This window comes from Ursus americanus, chromosome 3 (assembly GCF_024610735.1).
Source record: "Ursus americanus isolate L20-20 chromosome 3, mUrsAme1.1.p, whole genome shotgun sequence".
In the NCBI taxonomy this organism is placed as follows: domain Eukaryota; kingdom Metazoa; phylum Chordata; class Mammalia; order Carnivora; family Ursidae; genus Ursus; species Ursus americanus.
In genome coordinates this window covers 12,855,628-12,877,377 of record NC_142129.1, presented here as the reverse complement: position 1 = coordinate 12,877,377, position 21,750 = coordinate 12,855,628, and the positions used below count along the sequence as shown (strand labels likewise).

General features: G+C 50.3%; 1 protein-coding gene across 2 annotated transcripts in view; it reads right to left on the bottom strand.

Annotated features, from left to right (window-relative positions):
- Positions 1–1,193: 1,193 nt before the first annotated feature.
- Positions 1,194–21,750, bottom strand: part of DENND11 (DENN domain containing 11) — a 41,997-nt gene continuing 21,440 nt past the window's right edge. For both annotated transcript variants that reach the window (XM_045792491.2, XM_045792492.2), the window contains 6 exons: positions 16,023–16,176; positions 10,109–10,247; positions 8,982–9,113; positions 8,615–8,765; positions 7,953–8,021; positions 1,194–6,907 (listed from right to left, as the gene is read on the bottom strand). In XM_045792491.2, the coding sequence (XP_045648447.2) occupies positions 6,712–6,907; positions 7,953–8,021; positions 8,615–8,765; positions 8,982–9,113; positions 10,109–10,247; positions 16,023–16,176 (841 nt within the window). In that variant the 3' untranslated portion in view covers positions 1,194–6,711. The remainder of the gene's footprint in view (positions 6,908–7,952; positions 8,022–8,614; positions 8,766–8,981; positions 9,114–10,108; positions 10,248–16,022; positions 16,177–21,750) is intronic.

Here is a 21,750-nt window from a genome sequence, read left to right as displayed (position 1 = left end):
CTCCAGAAGGCAGTGCCCAGAATGGAGGAGATGTGAGCCTTTTTGTAAAGAGGGAGCATGGGGGAAATGGGAAGCAGAACTCACAGGCCTTGGCCAGCGGCTTATTCCCCAGGCAGGTCAGTTTTCAGACCGAACGTATACCCGTGTCCATGAATCGCTCGGAGAGTGAAAACCAACGCCTAAAAGGATCATAAAGCAGCTACGAAACGCGTATGAGGAAAGATCACAAAAACCAAGGCTTACCTGTTCAGCTCTGTTCTTCAGGGGTGTGAGAAGCTGGGCTTTGCTGCCCCGAAACAGGTGTATGCGGTGCACCCCTCCCTGGTGGGCACGGAGGGCGGAGGGCCAAGTCTCTGCGATCGGTGGTAAGAGCGGCACCGGCGCTGCCTGCTTCTGATCCGCGCGGTGAGATAATGGGACAGAGGACCGGGGAAGGATCGTGCAGAGATTAATATTTTTATTCCTTTTGATATCTGCGATCCCTGGTGGGACTTTTGCTTTCTTGCTTCAGGCTATTTCCTGTAAGAACACGGTTTCCTTACCGTTTACGGCCTCCTCCTTGCCACCGTCCTGGTGCACGGCGTCCACGAGAAGGACACCCCCCAGAGCAGCTCTGAGCGCGCCTTGCCAGCCTCCTCTGTGCCCAAACCTTTTGCGAGGCTTTACTCAAGAGCTAGGGTGATTGCTAATAAAAGCCCAGCAGATGTTTTCTATACACAAGCTGTTTGCTGAGCGCACCGCTGTCGTTAGGACCTTCCGATGCTTTCTTTAGGCACGCAAGGCCTTCCCCCAGTTGTCACCCCAGCCCTAGGAAGGAGGGGGACGTCAGACGGGCGGTCACGGACCTTGGAAAGGAGGAACCCGGCTTTGAACACAAGAGCCAATGTTAGGAAGCTACCCTGTACTGCCTTAAAAGAACTCCCCAAAAGGTGAAAAATGACATAAAACTTGAGCGTGTGGCTGCGGGCGTGCAGTGTCGCTCTCCCGCGCGGCGCCGTCAGGCCCGGCTCTGGTTCCGTTACCTGGAGGTGGTTTACGCCGACCACGGCCTCTCGGAGGACAGGCACCGGCCTCGCCCGCGGGCTCCGTCGTCACCGTGAGGTCCAAGTTCAGGTTCTGCTCCTACACCAGGCCGCCCCTCCTTCCTACCACAAACCCCGTGTCGGGCCGGGGAAGGACTGCAGCACACACACTCGTGTTAAAATGTGAATTTTAATTGTAAAAACTGTACTCTGTAAATATAGTTATATCAACCTCTCTGCACACAGCTTGGCTCAGATATATACAGATAGGACATACACGGCTGTTACTGGTACCGCGGAACCAAAGCCGTTAAACATTTACTCCCAGCGGCAGGATTAACCCCAACTTTCTTTAGGCCGTTAAATTCTTACCATTCCAAACAACATAGCTATGTGCGCTAGCATTCAGGGTAAAATGATCAACTGTCTTACTAATTTCATACTATGAGGTAAAGAATTTAAACAAAAATAGATTCAGTGTCTCTTATTGCTCTAACTCTTATGCTGGGGTATTAATAAAAAATGGGGGTTTGACACTTAAGGCGACAGGGAGGCTATGCTGATCCTAACTGGGGGAAAATGGGAAAACCATTTTTCCAACGCTACAACCATGCCTTTTTCAGAAAAGGTTTATTTCTCAGACCTACAACAAAAAAAATTTTGGCCAACAAGCTTGGGTAAAAGGAAGTTAATTTTGCTTTCCTGTACTCTGTACCCCTAAAGTCTCCTACCCAGTCTGTTCAAAAGCACAGCATCCACACCCCTCCTATGAGGGTCTTTGCGGGCGTTCTGTAAAACCATTCCTGATGCCGCCTTCACAAGTTTTGGCTACTTTTATCTTCGCTTGATTTGGCCTAACGAAGTTTTCACTCCAATGTCAATGAAATGTGTTTGCAACCAGCTAACTCGGTGACCACTGTGTGGGTTTTTCCTTTTGTGGATCATCCCTGGCTAATTTCTAAGGTCCTAACCTACTCCTGTGTTCCCCACCTGTCCTCAAAAAAGCAGAGTAAATGTATCGTTAGTCTAAACCTGCATTCTACAACGAACATAAGTAATCATACCTGTCCTTCTACCGTGGTAAGTAAATAAATTTTCTGAATTTAGGTTAGGATTCTGCTAACAGCCTATGTTATGCTAAACTTCTAGAATAACTCTAAAGGGTTTTATTTCCCCATCATCATTTATAAGCACTAGAAAATTCTTACTTTCTAAATGTGCAGTTTCATCCAACTGGCCCTGTATTCCGGCTCCAGAAAAGAATGAAAGTGCCAGGTTATAAAACCACACTGCTCCAGCAAGAGGCTCACTAGTCAGCATCATCACGTTTACACGCTTCGTACAAGAATTTTCCTTAAGGTCGAGGACCGTGTCATCCTCCCCAGGACCATGACATTCATCTCCTAGAGAGTGTGGTTAAGACTTCACAGCACCATCTCCTTATTCACGCTCAAAAAATTAATAAAACTTTTATGGGGTCTCAGTTGCTTCCAAATTACAAAACTTCACATTTCTTCAAGGCTTATAGTTTTGAAATTTCCTTCCATTTCAACATCTGCACACTCCACTCATCACATCGATAGAAAAATAAACTCCCATTTCTTATAAGACAAACATTAATTCACAGTTAGTCTTTCTCCTAACACTCGGGGCCCTAGCAGCTCCTGGGAATAGAGGCGTAGGAGTCTTACAATGGAATACCCACAACCCACCACTCAGGAGTAAGACGAACCCTCCACTCCTTCCTCTGCCCCTACCTGAATCAGCAAAGCGTTTTCCTGAAATGAGAAGGGACGGCTCGGGCCAGCGGAGGGAGGCCTCTGGCTCTTCAGGAGCCAGAGGGCATGAAGAACGCCCGAAAGGTGCGGTGGGAAGATCCTCGGGCTGGACGTCCCAGATTCCGAGCCCGCGAGCGAGGAACCTGACAGGGAGGTGAAAGCCCCGTGTGACACGTTGGTCCCCAGGTTGACTTTCTTGCCTATTTCAGAATGGATGCCCTAACGAAGCGAAGTTCACAGTCAAGCTGACCATTGCTTTAGGATTTATTCAGCGTCCTCCCACCCCCTTAGCTCTGCAAGTCTGATCTGTACAGGGACTTGGAGAACATCTCAATCCATTCCCTGGGCTATCTAGTTTGAGAAAAAAGAAAAAAATAAGGTCCCTGAGGTCCCTGCCTCTTCCCAGAGGGCTGCTGTCCTACCATTAGAAGTTTAATTCGTGACTGCCCTTTATACAAGTTTTCCTAAAGGCCTCAGGTTAAAGGTGAAGAATCTCATCTTTTTATTGTGTTGGAAAGGCTTTCGGTGTATCAAGACAGATAGCAAGGTCATCCTCATAGCCACCAGCATGAAAAACAGCCACTCAGCTAGGATTTGTCTTTACCTGTATCTTCTCGCTAAAATACCAGGTAGTTATGCTGACAGATGAGTCTGCACAGGTGGTATGTAGAATGGTCTGTGCCCTCTGCTACCCTGAAAATTCCCATCTTGATGTTCACGTGGAACAAAACAAGGTCAGTTCTAGATGCAAATTCTGGGCTAAATGATTTCTATCATGATCAATGAATTCAGCACCCGTTCCCTGGCCAAACGGAAGAAGAGCTGCCAGGCTGGGTACAGCTCGGGGCAGAGGGGGGGGGGGGGCAGCGGTGGGGGGCAAGTGCCTTGGAGTTCACAGCAGTCCTGACCCAGGACTGCACGAGGCCCCAGGGGGCGCCCTGGGACAGATCTACCCCAGGCCCAAGGCGTGCTTCGTGCCTGATTAAAGCCATCATCAATGCTAAACCAACTGTTCGGCCCACCCTTCTGGTTCTCACAGGAGATAAATCCTACCGTTTCTGACTCCTGAAGAGAACCCTACGCGAGAGCACAACTGGACACTTTCTCCAAGGCTGAATGTTACCATCTGCCAAGCCTGCAGCACTGAAAACAACCCACTTTAACAGGCCCCTGTCACACTCTGCTAGACATCAATAAACCCTAAGCCCAGATTCCTGGCCCCATAAGGCATCTTGCCACCTGGCTTCTGTCGGACTCGATTCAGGAATGACAGCAGCCCAGCTGTCTCAGGTCAGCAGTGTTTCCAGGTGAGCACATGGCTCATGGCCTTAGATCAGCTTTGAGGTCTCGGGAGGACCAAGCCGGCGGGGGGGGGGGGGGGTCAACAGTCCAAAGGTGACCTCAGAAACAAGAGGCTCCATATCACAATCCAGACAAGAGACCAAGAGACACTCGGGGGTTGGAGAACAGTGACCAAGGGGGGCCCAGAGCCAACGGGCATGCTGCTCGGCCAGCCAGAGGCTGTGTGGCGCCGGACTTCCGGCCCAGAAGGAAGCTGCAAGGGAAGGACCAAGTCCTTGGGTTCTCTCTTAAAAGGGATACAGGGTGGGTGGGGGAGAAGGTCTGTTTTAGGGTCAGCTGAGCCCAGGCTCGCTTGTACACGCCCTCCACGCCCATCCCCCTTCCCAAGTGTCAGAGGACCGCAGAGAGGCCACTCGGCCGCCTGGAAGAGTGTGGAGCTGAAAGGAGCCTGGAGCCCCACGCCCCTTTCAAAGGAAAATACCGGAACCTCATTTTCACCTTATGACCTCTACACGAGCACTTGCGAGCATGGCGTTACAATGCCACAGAAACACCAGTGTCTGCGTGCAGGAAGGCACGGGCGCAGACGTCCTTAAACACGTCATCCTCCAACAAACCCCTCAGGTCCCGAGGAAGAGGGCCTATGTCCACCGAGAGATTCCGACCTTTCCTGTCACCCCTACCCCTGCTTCAGACACACCACCCCCTAACTTCGAAAACCTTGAGCCTTTGGACACCACAAAAAGCAACCATTACTTGACCCAGGTCAGAAAGGCCGCTCCTTCCCCAGAGACAAGAGAAGGTTGCTCTTCAAGGAAAGAAGTGGCGAAACTTCGTTTGTAAACATATATGTTACTGAAATGATGGCTAAACCCACACTGCGGAGGAGAAGAGAATATTAGTTGTACAGTTACATTTCAATGCCCAAACTTATTTATATATTTACATCAAAGATACCACTTTGATTAACCAATATGCATTTGCATTTGTACATGTGAATTTCTCTAGTCTTGAATCCTGTTATCAAGGAGCTACAGTGAAAATATTTCTGAATAAAGCAATGAGCCCTAAAAAGCTAGTCTTGACATAAGGTGTGTGATCCATCCATTTGAAAGTTCTTTCTCTGCTGTGTTAGCCTGGCTGGAACCAGGTCACAGACATGGATACGTGGATGGCTAGGCCGATGACACAGCCAGGCAAGAAGGTCGAAAGGCAAGAAACTGTCACCAACAACCCAGGAGCCCAAGTCAAAATCCTAAACCATGGCCAAAAGACCTAAACTCTACTCACAAGAGCTGGGTTCCAACAACTACTGTCTCGTCGAAGTTGGCATCCCTGGAATGCCCGGCCGAAGAGGACAGGCAGGGACCGATAGGAATCATCTCAGACCAAAACCTGTCCGGGGAATGCTGGTGAACTCATCACGGACACTCAGGGGTCCCGACGCGTCCCTAGGCGAAGGCACTGTCAAATTCGCACTCTTCACACAGGTGTTAGGCTCCGGCCCCACCTACATAGCTCAAGGAATGTCATCTCTGCGGAAGAGAAATTTGTGAGGGCTCCCAACGGTACACAGTCTTGCTCCAAACTCGGGGTGACCAGCTCAGATCCTTGCTTGATTACGGAACCCCCAGTGAATCTCCGTTTGATCCAGAGGCTCTGCTAGTGATGTGTCCAGAGAACTCGCAGATGGAGAAACGTCTTCTCTGTCCTGTTTGAACCCCAACTGCTCTACCTTTGGGGGCAACAAACATTACTCTAAAAATACCTAAATCACCCCAAAAGGATGTTAGCCCTTCAAGGAAACTAAATTGTAAAATGAATTTGCTCGGAGGCTAAAGGGCCATCCCTAGAGGAGGGGGGATTCAGGGAAAGAAGGGCTATCACGTGGGGTGGCCACCATTAATTTACGCCGAGGAAAGCTTCAAGGCTGCCTTCTACAATTTTAGTTTCCAGCTGGCTGGTAAGAAACTTCTTCCTGTCATTCTGTCCCTAGAGAAGCTCATCCTTAGGGACAGAAACATCCTTTTGTTCCTCTTTTGAGGTCTCTACTCACATGAACAGAGAAGACACAGATTTGCCCTAGTGAACAGGAAAAGGGATTTGATCCCAACACTGGATTCCCGGAACGGAGAAGAACCTTGAAGGGTCGTGAGGTCTAGCTTCCACCTCTAGGAGATGCACTCCCAAGGCCACGTGGGACAGCTCTCTCATTCTCCAGTACCTCAAGGGATGAAAATCTGGGAGACTTTCTGAAAAGTCCACCCCTGTGTTTCCAGAGCTCGGCCGCTCCTAGTAACAGACGGCCTTCACCATATCCCCTCAAGTCACTCAACAAGGAGATGAGAGGATCTGCTCTGATCACCAAACGAGGCAGCAGTTCGGGGAGAAAGCGGTAGATTCTGACATCGTACCAACGCAGGACATAAAACCAAGGTGGTCTCGTCTTACCACTAGGGAGGAAGGGAAGAAAGGAGACTGCGACAATCCCATTTGTTGGAAAGTAGAAACCATAATCCTTTGCGTCAACTTAAAAAAAAATGAGGTCTTCCGGGGCCCGGCGTGAAACACCCACGTGAGAGAGGCTCGCCAGCCTTGGCCCACGCTTCCTACGGGCAACAGGGGTTGTCGATGACCAACATGACGTCGATGCCGTAGGCCTCCAGCAGGTCCGTCAGAAAGCTCCGGTCTCCTTGGGGGTCTAGGCCCATGCCGCGGGCATGCTCAGCGGTCAGCGTTTTATCTTGACTGGCGGACACCTCCAGCAAAGTCTGAAATATCCGGTTGTTTTGCTCTAGGAAAAACCTGCATTCACCAGATAAGACACAGAGAAGGGAGGGCAGAAAAGACCAAAAAAAAAAAAAAAGTCACCCAGATAATCCACACGTGAGGAACCAAAACTACATTGCTTTAAGATGCTTTTAAATGGCTTCAAACTCAGAAAGATCCCTGAAAATAAGGAAATAGGATCAAAGTTCAAGGGTTATTAAAGCGACACCAAGTTTAGCAAAGAAGCCAATGGACATTAATCACGATATGATTGGCAAAGTCTTTGAGCAAGTGATGGCCTGGCTGCCAAAACCCCACGTTCCTGCGGAAGGTTACTGTGGGTACTGTGTTCCCGTGGCCTGTGTGCCTCCGCCTCTCAGTCGTAAGGGGAAGAGAAGGAAAAAACAAAACCCCCGAAACCCCCTGATGATGACATTCTGAGGTCAAGACTGAAGGTGAGAAACCAAAATTCACCTTCAAAGCCGGGACAGGCCACTGGAGTCAGCAGCAGGGGTGAGCCTTAATGGGGACAGCCTGAGCCACCAGGCCCCTGCCTGAAGCACCGGCCCCCCAGCCTGAGCCCCCACAGAGCATTCCAGGCTGCTGCCGGCCGTCCACACAGCAGAGGCAGAGCTCAGGAGCTGGGGCAGGCATGGGGAGGTTTCACCGCCAGCAAGGCTGGGAGAGAGGGGTGACGGGGACATGGAAGCCTAGTTGTAGGCCCCACAGCTCCCCGTCATCCTTGGGTATTTGTTTTCCTTTGATTGGTCGGGGGGGGGGGGGTTATACCCAGCATGATTCGAATGTCACGGGTTTGTGGTACTGCGTAAATACACGAGCCACATTCAGGAAAGGCATTCACTGTCACGACTTTTTAGCACCCCCTCCCCCCCACCCCCGCCCTGCTGATGGCATCTCAGGGCTCATGGTGGACTCTGTACAGAGCCCAGCTCTCAGTGGACCCAGACGCAATAAAGGACATCCCTGGGCCGACGACGACATGGGAGGGGTCGAGGCCCAAAGCGGTCGGTGCTCCGGAATCCTCAGGGAAACCCCGCCAGCGGCGCCCGGGCTGACTTACAGCACGAAGAGGTCCTCCTCGCAAGGGTTGTAGTCTTCTTCCAGCTCCTGGGAGTACAGCAGCATCTGCCTGTGGTGAGGGAGGCCACTGTCACGCCCCGGTGCCGCTACAGGACCCCCGACACCGGCCGGTCACCGGTCAGACACCTGCAGGGCCGCCCGCCCCTCCCGGGAAGAGCAGCCCCAGCGCCCGGCCCCAAAGCCCGGGGAGACGGACAGCAAAGGAATAAACGGGGCTTGCGGTCCAAGCCCTGGGGTCCAGGGCCAGTTCCGGCCTTGCGTCATCTCAGGTAAGTGGCGATCTTTCTTAAATGCCCATCGAACAGGGATGACGGTGAGGATATCATTCATGTGCCAGGACAACCAAACTTCGAGACTTCCGTGCGATAACGCACCAGCACGCTGGCAATGCTGCGCTCTCCCTCGGGTCGCACAGCCGCCGAGGCCCGTCCGAAAGAAGCCACCCCACGTGTACGTGCCACCCTGTTCGCAGGACGAGGCGCTGGGAGCCCGGCTTTGTCACCTGCAGACTTGCCACCCCCCAGCAGCCTGCGGCCGGCAGAACACAGCACGACGGAGGCGTGGGCAGGACGGGCCGCGGACAGAGCCCCCGCCGTCCTGAAAGGGCAGCGCCCCCAGCCCGCGCGGCCGGGACTCCGCTACCTCTGCTCGTTGAGCCGCCGGTACTTCTCGCGGTCGGCGCTGTTGATCTTCAGCAGGGGCTGCAGGTGGTCGTGGTGCGTCTTCACGTTCTGGTTGTCCACGTAGACATCATACAGCTCCCGCTTCTCCTCGAAAATCTTCTCGGTGGTGCCTGGGACGGCCAAGTTCAGGGCATGGGACCCTGGAGGCCGTCACCCAAAGGCACCCGCCCGACCCCGCCAAGGACACGAGGGGTCCGGGGGGCCCCGTGTCTGCGAGCAGGAGGGCCCTGGGGGGCCGGAAGGCCAGAGCCTGGCTTCCAGCAGGGCTGTCATAGGGATTGGGGCCAGGAGGCGTGGGCAGGGCACGGGGAGGGCCCCGTACTCACAGGCCACATAGGACACCTCTACCTCCAGGCTCTCGATGTCAGCCACGTTCACATAGAAGAAAGGCTTGGACTCGGGAATGGTGCCCCCAATGCCAGGCAGGGAGACGTTGGCCAGACAGCAGCAGCAGTACACTGTGGGCCAGGCGAGGGCACGGAGGAAGAGGCGGTGAGAGAGGAAGAGTGTGCCTCTCCTCCCTCACAGCCTGCGGCCCCCTCCTCCGAGCAGCCAGCCTCCAAGGACGCTGTGGAGGCTCTGCTCCGTGCTGTCCTACAGCCTGAGTCACCACAGGGCTCTGGCATTCTGAGGGGACGGGCAGGGCCACGAGCCTTTCGGGTGCCACAGCAGAACCCGATCTCAAGTGACACCAACGGTGCCTTACCACAGCAAACAGACAGTGTCCAGCCTTCACCCCACGAGGTCTTGCTTGGGATCTGGCGCTGCTGACCTTTCCCTCTCTCACAACTCCTGGCTGTGGTAACCCCCGCATCTCCCAGTTCCCTCCCTTGTTCTGACTGCCCCAGCTCAGTCACCCGGTCGGCCCCCTTTGTTGCTTCACCTCCTGTGCCTGCATCACCTCTCCTCACTCACGCTCTCCCCGAGGGACGCCACCCATCCTGCGGTCACCAGCACTCTCTATGCCACTCTCAAACCTTTATCTCCAGCCTGACTTTCCCCCAACGTCCTGCCCCAACCACACTGGTGCCTGGTGTCCACAAGGCCAACGCTTTCACCCCACCCCCCTACTCCTCCTGGAGCCCCACCTGGTGGCCCCACCGTCCTCGTCATCCTAGACCCTTCCTCCATTACCTCACACACATCAGAACCTTACAACCCAAATCACACGCCAACGTTTGCCAGGTTTACCTCCTCCGTGTATCAGAATCCACCTTCTCTCACCATCAATTCTCTCTCACCAGACTACGGATGCGTTCCCCAACCCACCCTCTGCTCGGCCACCAGAGCCCATTCTAGAACACAAGCCCAACCCTGGCATTCCCAGGCGGAAAACCTGGGACCCTCTTGGGACAGCCCAAACTCTTCTGAACTTGGTCAACTATGCAAAGACTCGAGCAGTTTCTGTTCCAGGAAACCTAGGAAAGAAAACCCAGCGTCGGCTTCTAGTTACCTCTGTAGCACACGACACCCACAGGAGGGGGAGAAAATATCAAAATGCGCTTTCGCAGTAAGGCAAATTTCCACAGGATGAGGATCTGTTCTCCGAAGAACTTGATAAACTGAGACATGCAGCCAGCTGGGTGTGTGATCTGAAAAAAATAAAGGGGAGGAAGAGAGGAGCCTGTTTAAAATGTGAAAAACGATTCAGTACAGCTCTGTGTAGATACCACCCCCCCAAACTCCAGCGAACAGCCAACAGAGGCACGATGGGATGGCTACTTCTACGCAAAACAGTATTGTTCACTTTAAAATCTCACTTTTAAACGAGATTGCGATACTCCGAGAGCTCCCCGGATACAATGAAATGAGGTCTGAGTTTAGGGATCATTAAGTACTTTACTCAGGAGAGAGAGGCACAGAAGAAACAAAGCAGAACATAACTTTTGAAAAGTCAGAAAGAAAAGCTTCTGCAGTGACATTACACCCTCGACGAGGACATCCAACTCAAAACCATTACTGAGCCCTGGAAGGGGTGAGGTGATGAGCTCCCCAAGCGTACGGACAGCTACCCTGTGGAGTGTCTGCCCAGAGTCTCCTCGCCCAGGAACTGCTGCACGTGGGTCCACCCCCTTCCTTACTGCCAAGTGCAAACAGCCTGTCGCCCCCGAGGGCTGCTCCTAGGAGCCCTGAGCCAGGAAGACCCCAGGAGGTCTGACCCCGGGAAAGCTGAATTCCAATCCTGGCTCTGCCATTTCCTAATGGGAGGCCTTGGGAACGTCAGTCATTTCCTGTTCATTCTCCTGATCTGTGAAATGGGGAGACCATGCTGCCCCTCACATGGCTCTCAGGACCACCTGAGAAAAACACATGAAATGCTCTGCGCGCGGACGCTGATGAAATAGGGGGTCTTCAAGCTCTGTCCCTCGGGAGTGCTTTTGGAAGGTCACTTCCCGGCTCGTCTCAGAAGCAATAGCGCTCACCACCACTGGGGGGCGCTGGCGAGAGCACTGCTGAGGCGCTGCGCCCACACCGAGGCCAGTGCGGGGCTTGTCGCTGGGAGCCTGGCAACCCGCAGCAGGAACCTCCCTTTCCAGGGCGGGCGTGGTCCCCCGCACCTGCGCCTTTCACTTGCCCCCCCTTCCCCCAAACTGGCATAGAGGCTGCCTGCCCTCCGCTGAGGGTCCCTGTCCCGTCCCGTCCCTCCCTCCCCCCGCCGTGCCTACCCCTCTCCCGGATCTCCAGGAGAAGAGGTGCTGAACCACCAGTCTGGTCAGATTCCTCCAAACCCAATCTTTCACAAAAGTACTCAAGCAACGAGACAGGAAAGGGAGCCCAGGCCCTGCGCCCCCCCACCCCGCCCCCCTCTGGTGATCCTCAAGCCCTGAGCACGTTCTTCTACTGCATGAAGGCCTGACAGTGTTTTGCCCAGATGTGTCCCCACCTAGGATCCCAGAATAAATGATCAATCCTTAATTCTGGTCTTACTTGCTCATGCATTCATGGATGCACTCGGACAGGAAATATTTCTCACGTGCTAACTTTGCGCCAAGCACTGTGCTAAGCGGGCTCGGTCCAACAATGAACTTTGAAAGGCCCAGCCGTTGCCCCTCATACAGTGCAGAGACTACGGGGAGAAGCAGGTACACAAGCGATCAAATCCCAGCCTGAGAGCTGATGGGAGGGGGCACGGGCTGCAGGAGCGCACAGGACGTGCCTGACCTAAGTCCCGGAAGACTTCCTGGAAGCAGCATGTCTCAGCTTGGACATGAAGGGCAAACTGGACTGAAGGTGTTCTTGGTGGAAGAACCAACGTGTGCAAAGGCCCCGGAGACAAGAGACAACAGGTCACTTCCTGGGAACTGCCAGTAGCTGGGGCATTGGGCCAGGGCTATGTTAGGGCAACGCGGGAAGGGTTACATTGAGGGACGTTTCTCCTGCTTTCACCTAAATCCATTTCCCCCCTCTGGGCCTCGTTTTGCTGTAGCTTTTATAGGAAACTCTTTTCCTGACTTACGCAGCTCCTGCCCTCACGTTTTCCCTCCGACCTTCCGGGGGATGTACTCCAGGCTCTCTTCACTCCCTAGCCGTGGCCGGCGACCCTCGGGCTCTCTCTCCATCCCTCGCCTCCCCTCCATCCTCTACCACAGGCCCAGGGATTCCATCTGCTCCTGGGGCTCAGTCCCTACTCTCTGTCCCTCTTCCCCACTTCCCAAAGCAGGGCATCTACCAGGCACTGCCGGGCCCCTCAGAGAGGCCTCGAGCCTTCCTTCCTCCCTTGCCAGGGATTTTTGTCTCTGCAACTGTCTCAGATCTGACCCTGACTTTAAAAACTTATTTTAAACTTTTCTTCATGTGTGTGTTCGCTCTGTAAAAATTCACTGAAGTCTGTATGTATGGGTTTTTTTTAACTTGTGGCTACAAAATATTCTGTTTCAAGAGAAAGCTTCCGTAGAAATTTCTTTATATGTACATATATGTGATAATCCATAAACGACCAGTGAAATCATATATACACCATTGTTTCAAGTGCTGTCATTTTTCTCCTGGTCCTTTCTTTTTTTGTACCTATAAGCACTGTCCCTCCAGGTCTCATCTCACCCCCAGGCAATCTATGTACTAGTAGTAAGCTAGTATCCGCCCACGCACTGTCCATGCTGACGTCTGCGTGTACGTAGCGATACTGCACCAGAGGCTGTGATTATCTTACAAAAGTGCATGATCATGTCACATAGAGTTTTCTGCACTTTGCTGTTCTCACACCAAAACGCTTCCTGGCAGACCCCCCACGTCAACTATGTACGCTCTAATTCATTATTTTTAATGGCTGTACAATACATGGGGCATTCTCATTTTCTAGCACTCTACACACTGTGGACTTACACAGTCTTATATAGACAGCACTGTACTCTGGTGGCTTATAGAGGGCAGATCCGAGGAGTGGGATTGCTAAGGCAAAGGGTACATGTATTTTTCATAAGTACTAACAAGTTGTTTGGTAAAAAGATCATTCACATTTCCATCTGCAACCTGTCAACGTACCCTTTGCCCCGCATCAACTAGAGTTTGTCATGTAAATGAGCTGCCCTCAATGGAGCAAAAGCAAAGGCCATTTTACTTTCTCTCCTCTTGGTCCCCCCCTTCATGGGCTGTTGGGGAGAGGAATCCAGGGACACCTTGATCAGATGCTGGTCACCTCTCTGTGGGTTTGAGATAGCGTGGCAGCAATGTGAGAAGGAAAAAATGGCTCAGGGTTAGGAGTGGCGAGGAAAAGATCAGGGTTTAGTCAGTACAGACCCAGAATCACCTTAATGACCCTCTGACCATCTCTTAACTACTGCCTCTCAGGGCATGCCATGGCGTGGGGCAATCTTTAAACGACGTTCCCTGGATTCCCATGGCAGCTGGCTTCCTGTTATATTCCTCCCCTGGGATGCAATGACTGGAGGGGCTGGAAGGCAGAAGGAAGGGAGTGGTGCATGTGGTAGGCAGCCTCTACAAGGGCCCTCAATGATCCCCCCTTCTTGGTATTTATAGCCTTATGTAATCCCCTCTCCCGAGTAACTTGCTTTCGCCAACAGAACATGGCAACTTCACTGGGCTGTCGCTTCTAATTAGGTCACAAAGGATTTCGATTTCCACCTTGCTAGGAGACTTTTTCACTCACTGACTTTGATGAAGCAAGCCACCATGTTGGAGAGACCCACCCGGCTACGGACTGAGGACAACAAAGAGGCAGTGGTACTGAAGGCCTTAGTCCACTAGCCCTCAAGGAAACCAATCCTCCAACAACCGCAGGAGCTCGGAGGCGGATATTTCCCCAGTCGAGCCTTCAGATGAGACCCCACCTCTGGCTGATACCTTGACTATAGTCTCATGGGAGACCACGAAGCAGAGGACCCAGCCAGAACATGCCTGAATTCTTGGCTCACAGAAACCACAAGATAATAAATTTGTACTATTTTAAACCATTAATTTTGGGGTACTTTGTAGCGCAGCAGGAGATAACTAACAAGGTGGGAGCTGTCTCTGGTTACAAATATCTACATTCCCTTGCTCCCTTTTTGCTCCTTCAGTCTTCTAATGCCTAGATTATGGATTCCCTGTATTAAAGTATCTTGGAATATCTCCCATAGCTTATGTTTTCCTGGCAAGACCCTAACTGGTACTTATTGGGTTCGAATTCCATGGCCTAGTGTTTAAGGTTTTCTACAATTTGATTCCAACCTCTTTTTCCAATCGTTTCTCTCCTGGTCAGTTGACACAGAAATTCAATCCCAGTCAAGCTACAGGCAGACCTGCACTGCACTTTATTGGGCTTTGCAGATACTGCCTTTTTTATAAACTGAGAGTCTGTGGCAATCTTTCATGGAGCCAGTCTATTGGTGCCATTTTTCCAACAGCAGGTGCTCACGTCGCACCTCTGTGTCGCATTTTAGTGATTCTTACAATTTTTCAAAATGTTCATTATTAGTGGGGCGCACGGGTGGCTCAGTCGGTTAAGCATCCGACTGTTGGCTCCGGCTCAGGTCATGATCCCAGGGTCGTGAGATCGAGCCCTGTGTCAGGCTCCGCGCTCAGCACAGAGCCTGCTTGAGATTCCCTCCCGCTCCATCCCTCCCACTCATGCTCTAGAATAAATACATCTTTAAAAAATTTTTTTCATTATATTTATTATGGTCATCTGTGATCAGTGATTTATGACCCACTGAAAGCACAGAGGATGATTAGCATTTTTTAGCAATAAAGTATTATCTCATTAAGGTACGTACGTTGTTTTTTGAGACGTAGTGTTACTGCACACTTAATAAACTACAACACAGTGTAAACCTAACGTCTGTACGCACTGGGAAACCAAAAATCGTATCTGACTCGCTTTACTGCAATATTCGCTCTACTGTGGCGGTCCGGAGCCGAACCCGCCGTATCTCCAAGGCATGCCTGGGGCCTGCTCTGTGCCCTGAACCTGCCTTGTGCTTTCTCCTACCCACATCTACGAAGGTGGTGGGGTAAGGAGCACGCGCTGGCTTTGGCTCACTGTGTTCAAATCCTGCCTCCATCTCCTATTAGCTGTAAGGCCTTACGTGAGTCACTGAACCTTTACAGACCTCAGCTGGTTTACTTGGAAAACAGGGATGAAACAATCATTCACTTAAAAAACAAAACAAAACAAAACAAAACAAAAAACCATGCTGCCACAGGTATTGATAAATAGCGACAGAACGCCCACATTCGGAGAAAGTCACGGACCATGGCTGCCAGGAGCCTTCCCGCAGTCTGGACTCAGCATCCCTCACTTCTCACCCAGCCAAATACTTCAGGGGCCAACTCTTCTTCCAAGATGCCTTTCCAGAATTTTCCCGTAAACCCCTGGCATAATACCTCCACCAGGGAGCCCCGCTTCCCCTGCGGTAGCTTGTGACCACCTACGGGGGAGGGAGAAGGAAGAGTTCCGTGTCCCTACTCCTCTCCGCACCCTCCCACCACCCCACGCCTGTGAACCGTAAATGGACGCTTTCTAGCGCACAGGCAAAGGACTTCGGAACAAACGTGCAATAACGTTGTATCGGGAATACGTAACTATGAAATCATACATCTATTCATCAAATTCTTCATCTTTCCTCTTTTCAGTTCGAGTGTCTGGTTTTAAAATATCTAAGCCAACAACACAGTCAAACCCGCCTTTTCCCTGCTAGCAGTCGGCCGGCCTATCGTCACACGTGGCTTGTACCGCGGTTACAGCAGCGCCTAGAAAGCATATTGTTGCCTTGTGTTTTAAAGGAACCCAAATGCTTGGGCCAGAAACCTATCAAAACCAGACTTTGGGCATAAGCCCAGGACAGAAATTCCTGATGAGTTAGAAAAAATAATCAACAATCCCTAGCAGACACGAGCCCAGGACGGTGTGAGCCCACGGCGAGCCCTACCTTCATCTCGGGGTACATGTATCGGTGGATGGACGGCAGCCAGTAGACGGGGGGCAGGCTGCCGCCTCTCCCCGGACCGGCATGGAGCACCCCTTTCTTGTCCTCGTAGAATGCAGCCAGGTGAGAGTAATGTCCCGGCGTCTCCAACTGGTGTCTGCAAACACACACACACGGTGAGAACAGCTCCGGCCCCGGCTCTGCCACCCACTCCCCTCGTCCCAACGGCTAGAACGCTTAGGAACCAAGGGAGGAGCTGAAAGGACCCCCGTTTTGAGGTTGCCTAGGGTGCCTAGTTCGGTGTCACGGAAGATCCCTACGGAAGCTCGGGTGTGGGGTCTGAGTCTCCCTGACGCCATGGGACACATTCTGCTCCTCACGGGAAACTCACAGGAGGAACACGCTGTGACTGACGTCTACTGCTCCCGAGCCAGGGGCGCTCAAGAGCGCATGCCTCTTGCCAGAGAAGGCGGCGACAGGGACGGCTCGCAAGAGCACCCATCCCCTGCTCAAAGCTGCTCGCCTGAGAAGCCATGCTTGTTTGCTTCGTGACAGAGGACTCAGAAGCAGCTTACCCCTCAGTGTCTCAAATAAAGGAAAACCATTATTACTGGATGTCACCAGGCCTCATACTTTCTCAGCGTCAAGTCATAAAGTAATAAAAAACCCAGAATCTCTTCTTTTCCCACCCCAACTGCTTGGGCCTGCCGAGACTGGGTAGTGGGGAGCCCTGTCAACTGTCCCCAAAACCGACAAAGCCACATTGAATCCCTGGACCAACTGGACAATGGAGAATCCCGCCTTCAAGCCAAGCACAGGAGTGCTGTGGGTACTGTGAGGCACCATGTTGAACGGGGATGCGATGGGCTGAACTGTCCCCCTCCACTCTCCTCCAGAAAAAAGATGTGCTGGAGTCCTAACCCTCAGTACCGAAGAATGCAACCCTCTTTGGAGACAGCGTCTTTACAGAGATAAATTCAAGTGAGGTCCCTGGGTGCATCCTAATCTGAAAGGACAGATGACCTTATCAGAAGGGGGAAATGTGGACACACTGAGATGCACACAAGGAGAATGTCACGTGAGGATAAAGGCAGAGGCCAAGAGGGATGCATCTGTAAGCCAAGGAACACCGAAGATCGCCAGCAAACCACCAGAAGCCAGGAGAGGGGCAAAGAGCAGATTCTCCCTCACGGCCACGGAAGGAACCAACCCTACCGATGCCCTGACTTCAGACTTCCCGCCTCCAGAACCATGACAGCAACCATTCTATTGCTTTAAGTCCCCCAGTTTGGGATACTCTTTTAGGATAGCCGTAGGAAACAAATATGGGGGAAATACAAGGCATTACAACCCTTTTAGTCTTATTTTCTTGGTGCCCTACAATATCCGTCATATCGCAACAATCAAGAATCAAAATACAGCTAATCACGGTTGACCGTGAACAACGAGGACCGCACTGGGCAAGCGCCCCAATCCGTCGGCGTTGGCTCACCCCAAACTCGGACAGAAACTGCTCAGAGTCAAGATTCTCAGAGTCCAGCCAGGAGCCAACTGTCCCCAAACCGCCTCTTCTCCAGAGTGACTCCCAGCTCCCGATGCCAAGGTGACACCGCCCCTCCGCATGGTGAGATCTCCAGCAAGTTACCAAACTGTCCAAAATTCACTCTTTCCCCCTTCGCCTTCAAATAGAGATACTAGTACCACCTCAATAGTCTTCTGAGGGGCAAATGAAATGAAGTAGAAAGAGTGCGTCACACAGTCCGTGTCCCATTTCGGTCACTCACAAACTTGAGGCTCCTTCCTCCCCAGCTATCCTGCAGCGTCTAGCCAGGCGCACGGTGAGGGCCCAAAACACAGGGTAAAGGGGGAGATTCAGGCCAAGCCCCTGGAAGAGATCTTAGGACAAATTCATATTTAAAAAAAAAAAAAAAAAAACACATCAATTCCATCTTAAAAAATTATTACTAAGTTCCTCTCAGGGTGGAGGCTCTCTAATTTGGGGGGTTCCTATACATTCTAAGCTTTGGACAGGAAGGCAGTCACGTGATATAACAATAAATGCCTATGAGAGGTGGGGGCTTACAATCCTTTCTTTCACTCTTACTTGGGCACTCCGTGGGAAACTCGTGGTGGCTCGGCGGTGTTTAATTAATTCTGAGACGATGGCAGATTTCAGAGAATCTTCAAGGACATGTGTCCAACTGATGAAAATTTGCTTAACACAAAATAATGCAAAGATGATTAAGTTCAAAGGTGTTTTCACTGGGATGTAATTTCCCTAAAAGAACAGTGAGAATCCGTTTACCGTATTTTCAATACTGTGTTTTCTGCACTCAAGTGGGCTGTATCAAGGTGACTTTCTGTGATACTCTTTCATTTTCCAGGTTGTGGATTGGCTGCTCAATTGTCTTCTCTGTTTGACTACCTTAAAACGCTCTACTTGCACTGAGTTTCTAAAGAAAAGCTCACTAAGTTAGAGAACCTTAGACAGAAAGCTAGTTTCAGGACCCTGTCCTCTGACAGTCTCAGATATCACTGACCGACAGAACGGAACAAGGCACTAATATGGAAGACAGACTATGAGCACGGACTTAAATAGAAACTGGCAGTTCCAGATCAACGTTAAACAACGGTTGTATGAGAGCCTCAAAATGTGAACACACTGGAGATCTTTGCATTAAACAACACTGATGATCAAGCCATGATACCAAGACGACCCAAAGGTATTGAAGCAAGCTTGAGAGCCGCAAGGGGTGTTGAACTTCGAAGATGTGCAAAAGGGGACCTTCCAGGTGATTGTCTATAAGGATGCCTAGACAAGGAGGTACCACACGGAAACGCAGGCCGAGCCATCTATGGAAAGTGTCTAAGAGACGTGATGTGGTAAAAACCAGAGAACGATGCGCACAATATATACTACTGATCTGAAGCCTCAGGCAGGCTTCTGGGTCAGACTGAGGGTTCCCCTGCGGGACCAGAGACACCGGGGCTCTCCTTAAGCCCAAGCCCTTTCACAGATAAAGCATAAGCTTACGTGACCACACAAACGCCCACTACGGCTAACCCCGCCTTCCCGAAGCTACACGCCCCAGCAATAAGGCATCCAATGTCAGGGTCAGGGATGCCTCTTGCCTCTTGTTACCCTTCATCACTCTTCTGGTTTTGCAAGTACAAAAAGCAGGCATCCCCTTTAACTGCTGGTATAGGTACAAAATGGTACCACTCTTCTGAAGGGTCACTTGCAATTTGTATAAAATTGTACACGGCGTGTACTTTCTGACCCGGTGACTCCGTTTCTAGGAGTGTGGGCCCAACAACCGTATCTGGAAATGAACAATCATTTACCTACAGTGATGCTCGTGTTTACAGGGGCGAAATATAAAAAACAGCCTAAAGGAGCGACTGGGTGCCTCAGTCGGTTAAGCGTCTGCCTTCGGTTCAGATCATGATCTCAGGGTCCTGGGATCGAGTTCCACATCGGGCTCCCTGCTCAGCGGGGAATCTGCTTCTCCCTCTCCTCCTGGCTTGTGCTTTCTCTTGCTATCTCTGTCACTATTTCTCTCTCAAATAAATAAAATCTCTTTAAAAAAAAAAAAGACACCTAAAAGTCCAAGAGCAGTGATACAGTTATATTACACATGATATTCATGGAAAGGTTAACATACCAACTCAGACATTTTAGATGCTGAATGACCTTGATATTCTTTCTTGTAATTGTGTATGTATATATTTATATATAGGAAAAAGACTAGAAGGATATAAATGTTAATAGCAGATACGGCTGGCTAGTGGGGTCACGTTCTTTTCTTTTCTTTTTTTTTTTTAAAGATTTTATTTATTTATTTGACAGAGATAGAGACAGCCAGCGAGAGAGGGAACACAAGCAGGGGGAGTGGAAGAGGAAGAAGCAGGCTCATAACGGAGGAGCCTGATGTGGGGCTCGATCCCAGAACGCCGGGATCACGCCCTGAGCCGAAGGCAGACGCCCAACCGCTGTGCCACCCAGGCGCCCTGATCACGTTCTTTTCATTTTCTTGAGCTTTTGTTTCTTTTTCAGTCTTCTACAATAATCACACGATAATTTTATATTTAGTCTTTTAAACCTTCCATTATGGAAAATTTTAAACTTACACAAAGAGTAGGAAAAAGACTATTAAGCCCCATTATCCATCACTTAGCTTCAACAATGATCAGCATTTTATCAATATGGTTCCATCTACACCCTATCCCCCCACTGCCATTCTTCCTCCTGGAATATTTTAAAGCAAACCTAACCTTATCACAACATTTTACCCATAAACACTTTGGTATACATCTCTAATTGGTAAAGTCTATTAAAAAAAAAAAAAAAAAGCATAAACACCATGCCATTATCTTGCCTAACAAAATTAATAATGAAGCCTGAATACAAATTAATACCCGGTCCACATTCGAATGATACCAACTGTCCCCAAAATGTTTTACAGTTGGCTGTTTGAATCATGATCTAAGCACAGTCCAGAGATCCGTAATGTGTTCTAAGTCCCTTTTACTCCATAACACTCCCCCGTTTTTCTACTTTTTTAAGATTATAAGATAGTTCTCCAATGTCTTCTGAATAATTAGAACTAGTCACAGAAAGGACTAACTGGAGAGATATTGAAGCCAAGAGTTGTGGAGGAAATCTAATAAATAAGTTTGGGGTATGAGAAGAAAGAATGGATAGAAAACAGAGATTCAGTGTTCTCAGAAATCAAGTCTAGTTAATTTAGATACAAGTCACTGCTGTAGTCAAATACGACCCCTGCCTGGGCCTGGGCTTAGCTCACAGGCTCCTCTCCCCTTCATACCCTCACGCAAGTCCCTCCTCTGTCACCTCAAGCCCTCTGTAATCATCAAGCTGGAAAATCTTTCTAGCTGTGACTCAAAATCTAGAAGCCATGAAAAAACTAATGCATTCAAGGAAGAAAAACATCTGCATGACAACAGGTACTATGAAAAGATAGATGACAGGGGTGCCTGGGTGGCTCAGTCAGTTGAGCGTCAGACTCTTGATTTCAGCTTGGGTCATGATCTCAGGGTCGTGGGATCGAGCCCCGCTTTGGGCTCCATGCTCAGCGCTGAGTATATTTGGGATTCTCTCTCTCCCTCTCCTTCGGCCCCTCCCCCTGCTCACTCTCTCTCTCTCTCCAAAATAAATAAAATCTTAAAAAAAAAAAAAACATGAATGACAAAGTAGAAAAATATTTTCAATTTATTCTGCAAAGAACAAATCTTCCTACTATATAAAGAACTCCTAGAAATTAATAAGGTCAATAACCAAAAGAAAAAAAAAACCAGAGCAAAGGTTAGAAAACGGTTCACAGAAGAGGAAAAACAAGTGACTCAAACAAATATAAAGGCGCTCAATCTCACTCATAAGAAAAATGCGAATTAAAACTATACTCATGTACCGTGTGTTCCCATCACAACGCCGAAACTCTCCAAGTGTTATTTTTGTGTTGGCCATGTTGGGAGAAAACAGCATTCTCCTGCATAACTGCTGGATATGCAAAATGGTACAGTCTTTATGGAAAACAATTTGACAATATCTATTCCACTTACAAATACCTCTTCCTTGTGAACCACCAATTTCATTTCTGTTCACATGTGAAGCGATACTTGTGCGTAGATATTCAGTCCAGCATTATTTGTAACAGCAGACTGGAAATTACCAAGGTCCAGCAATAAGAGACTTGATAACTTCTATATA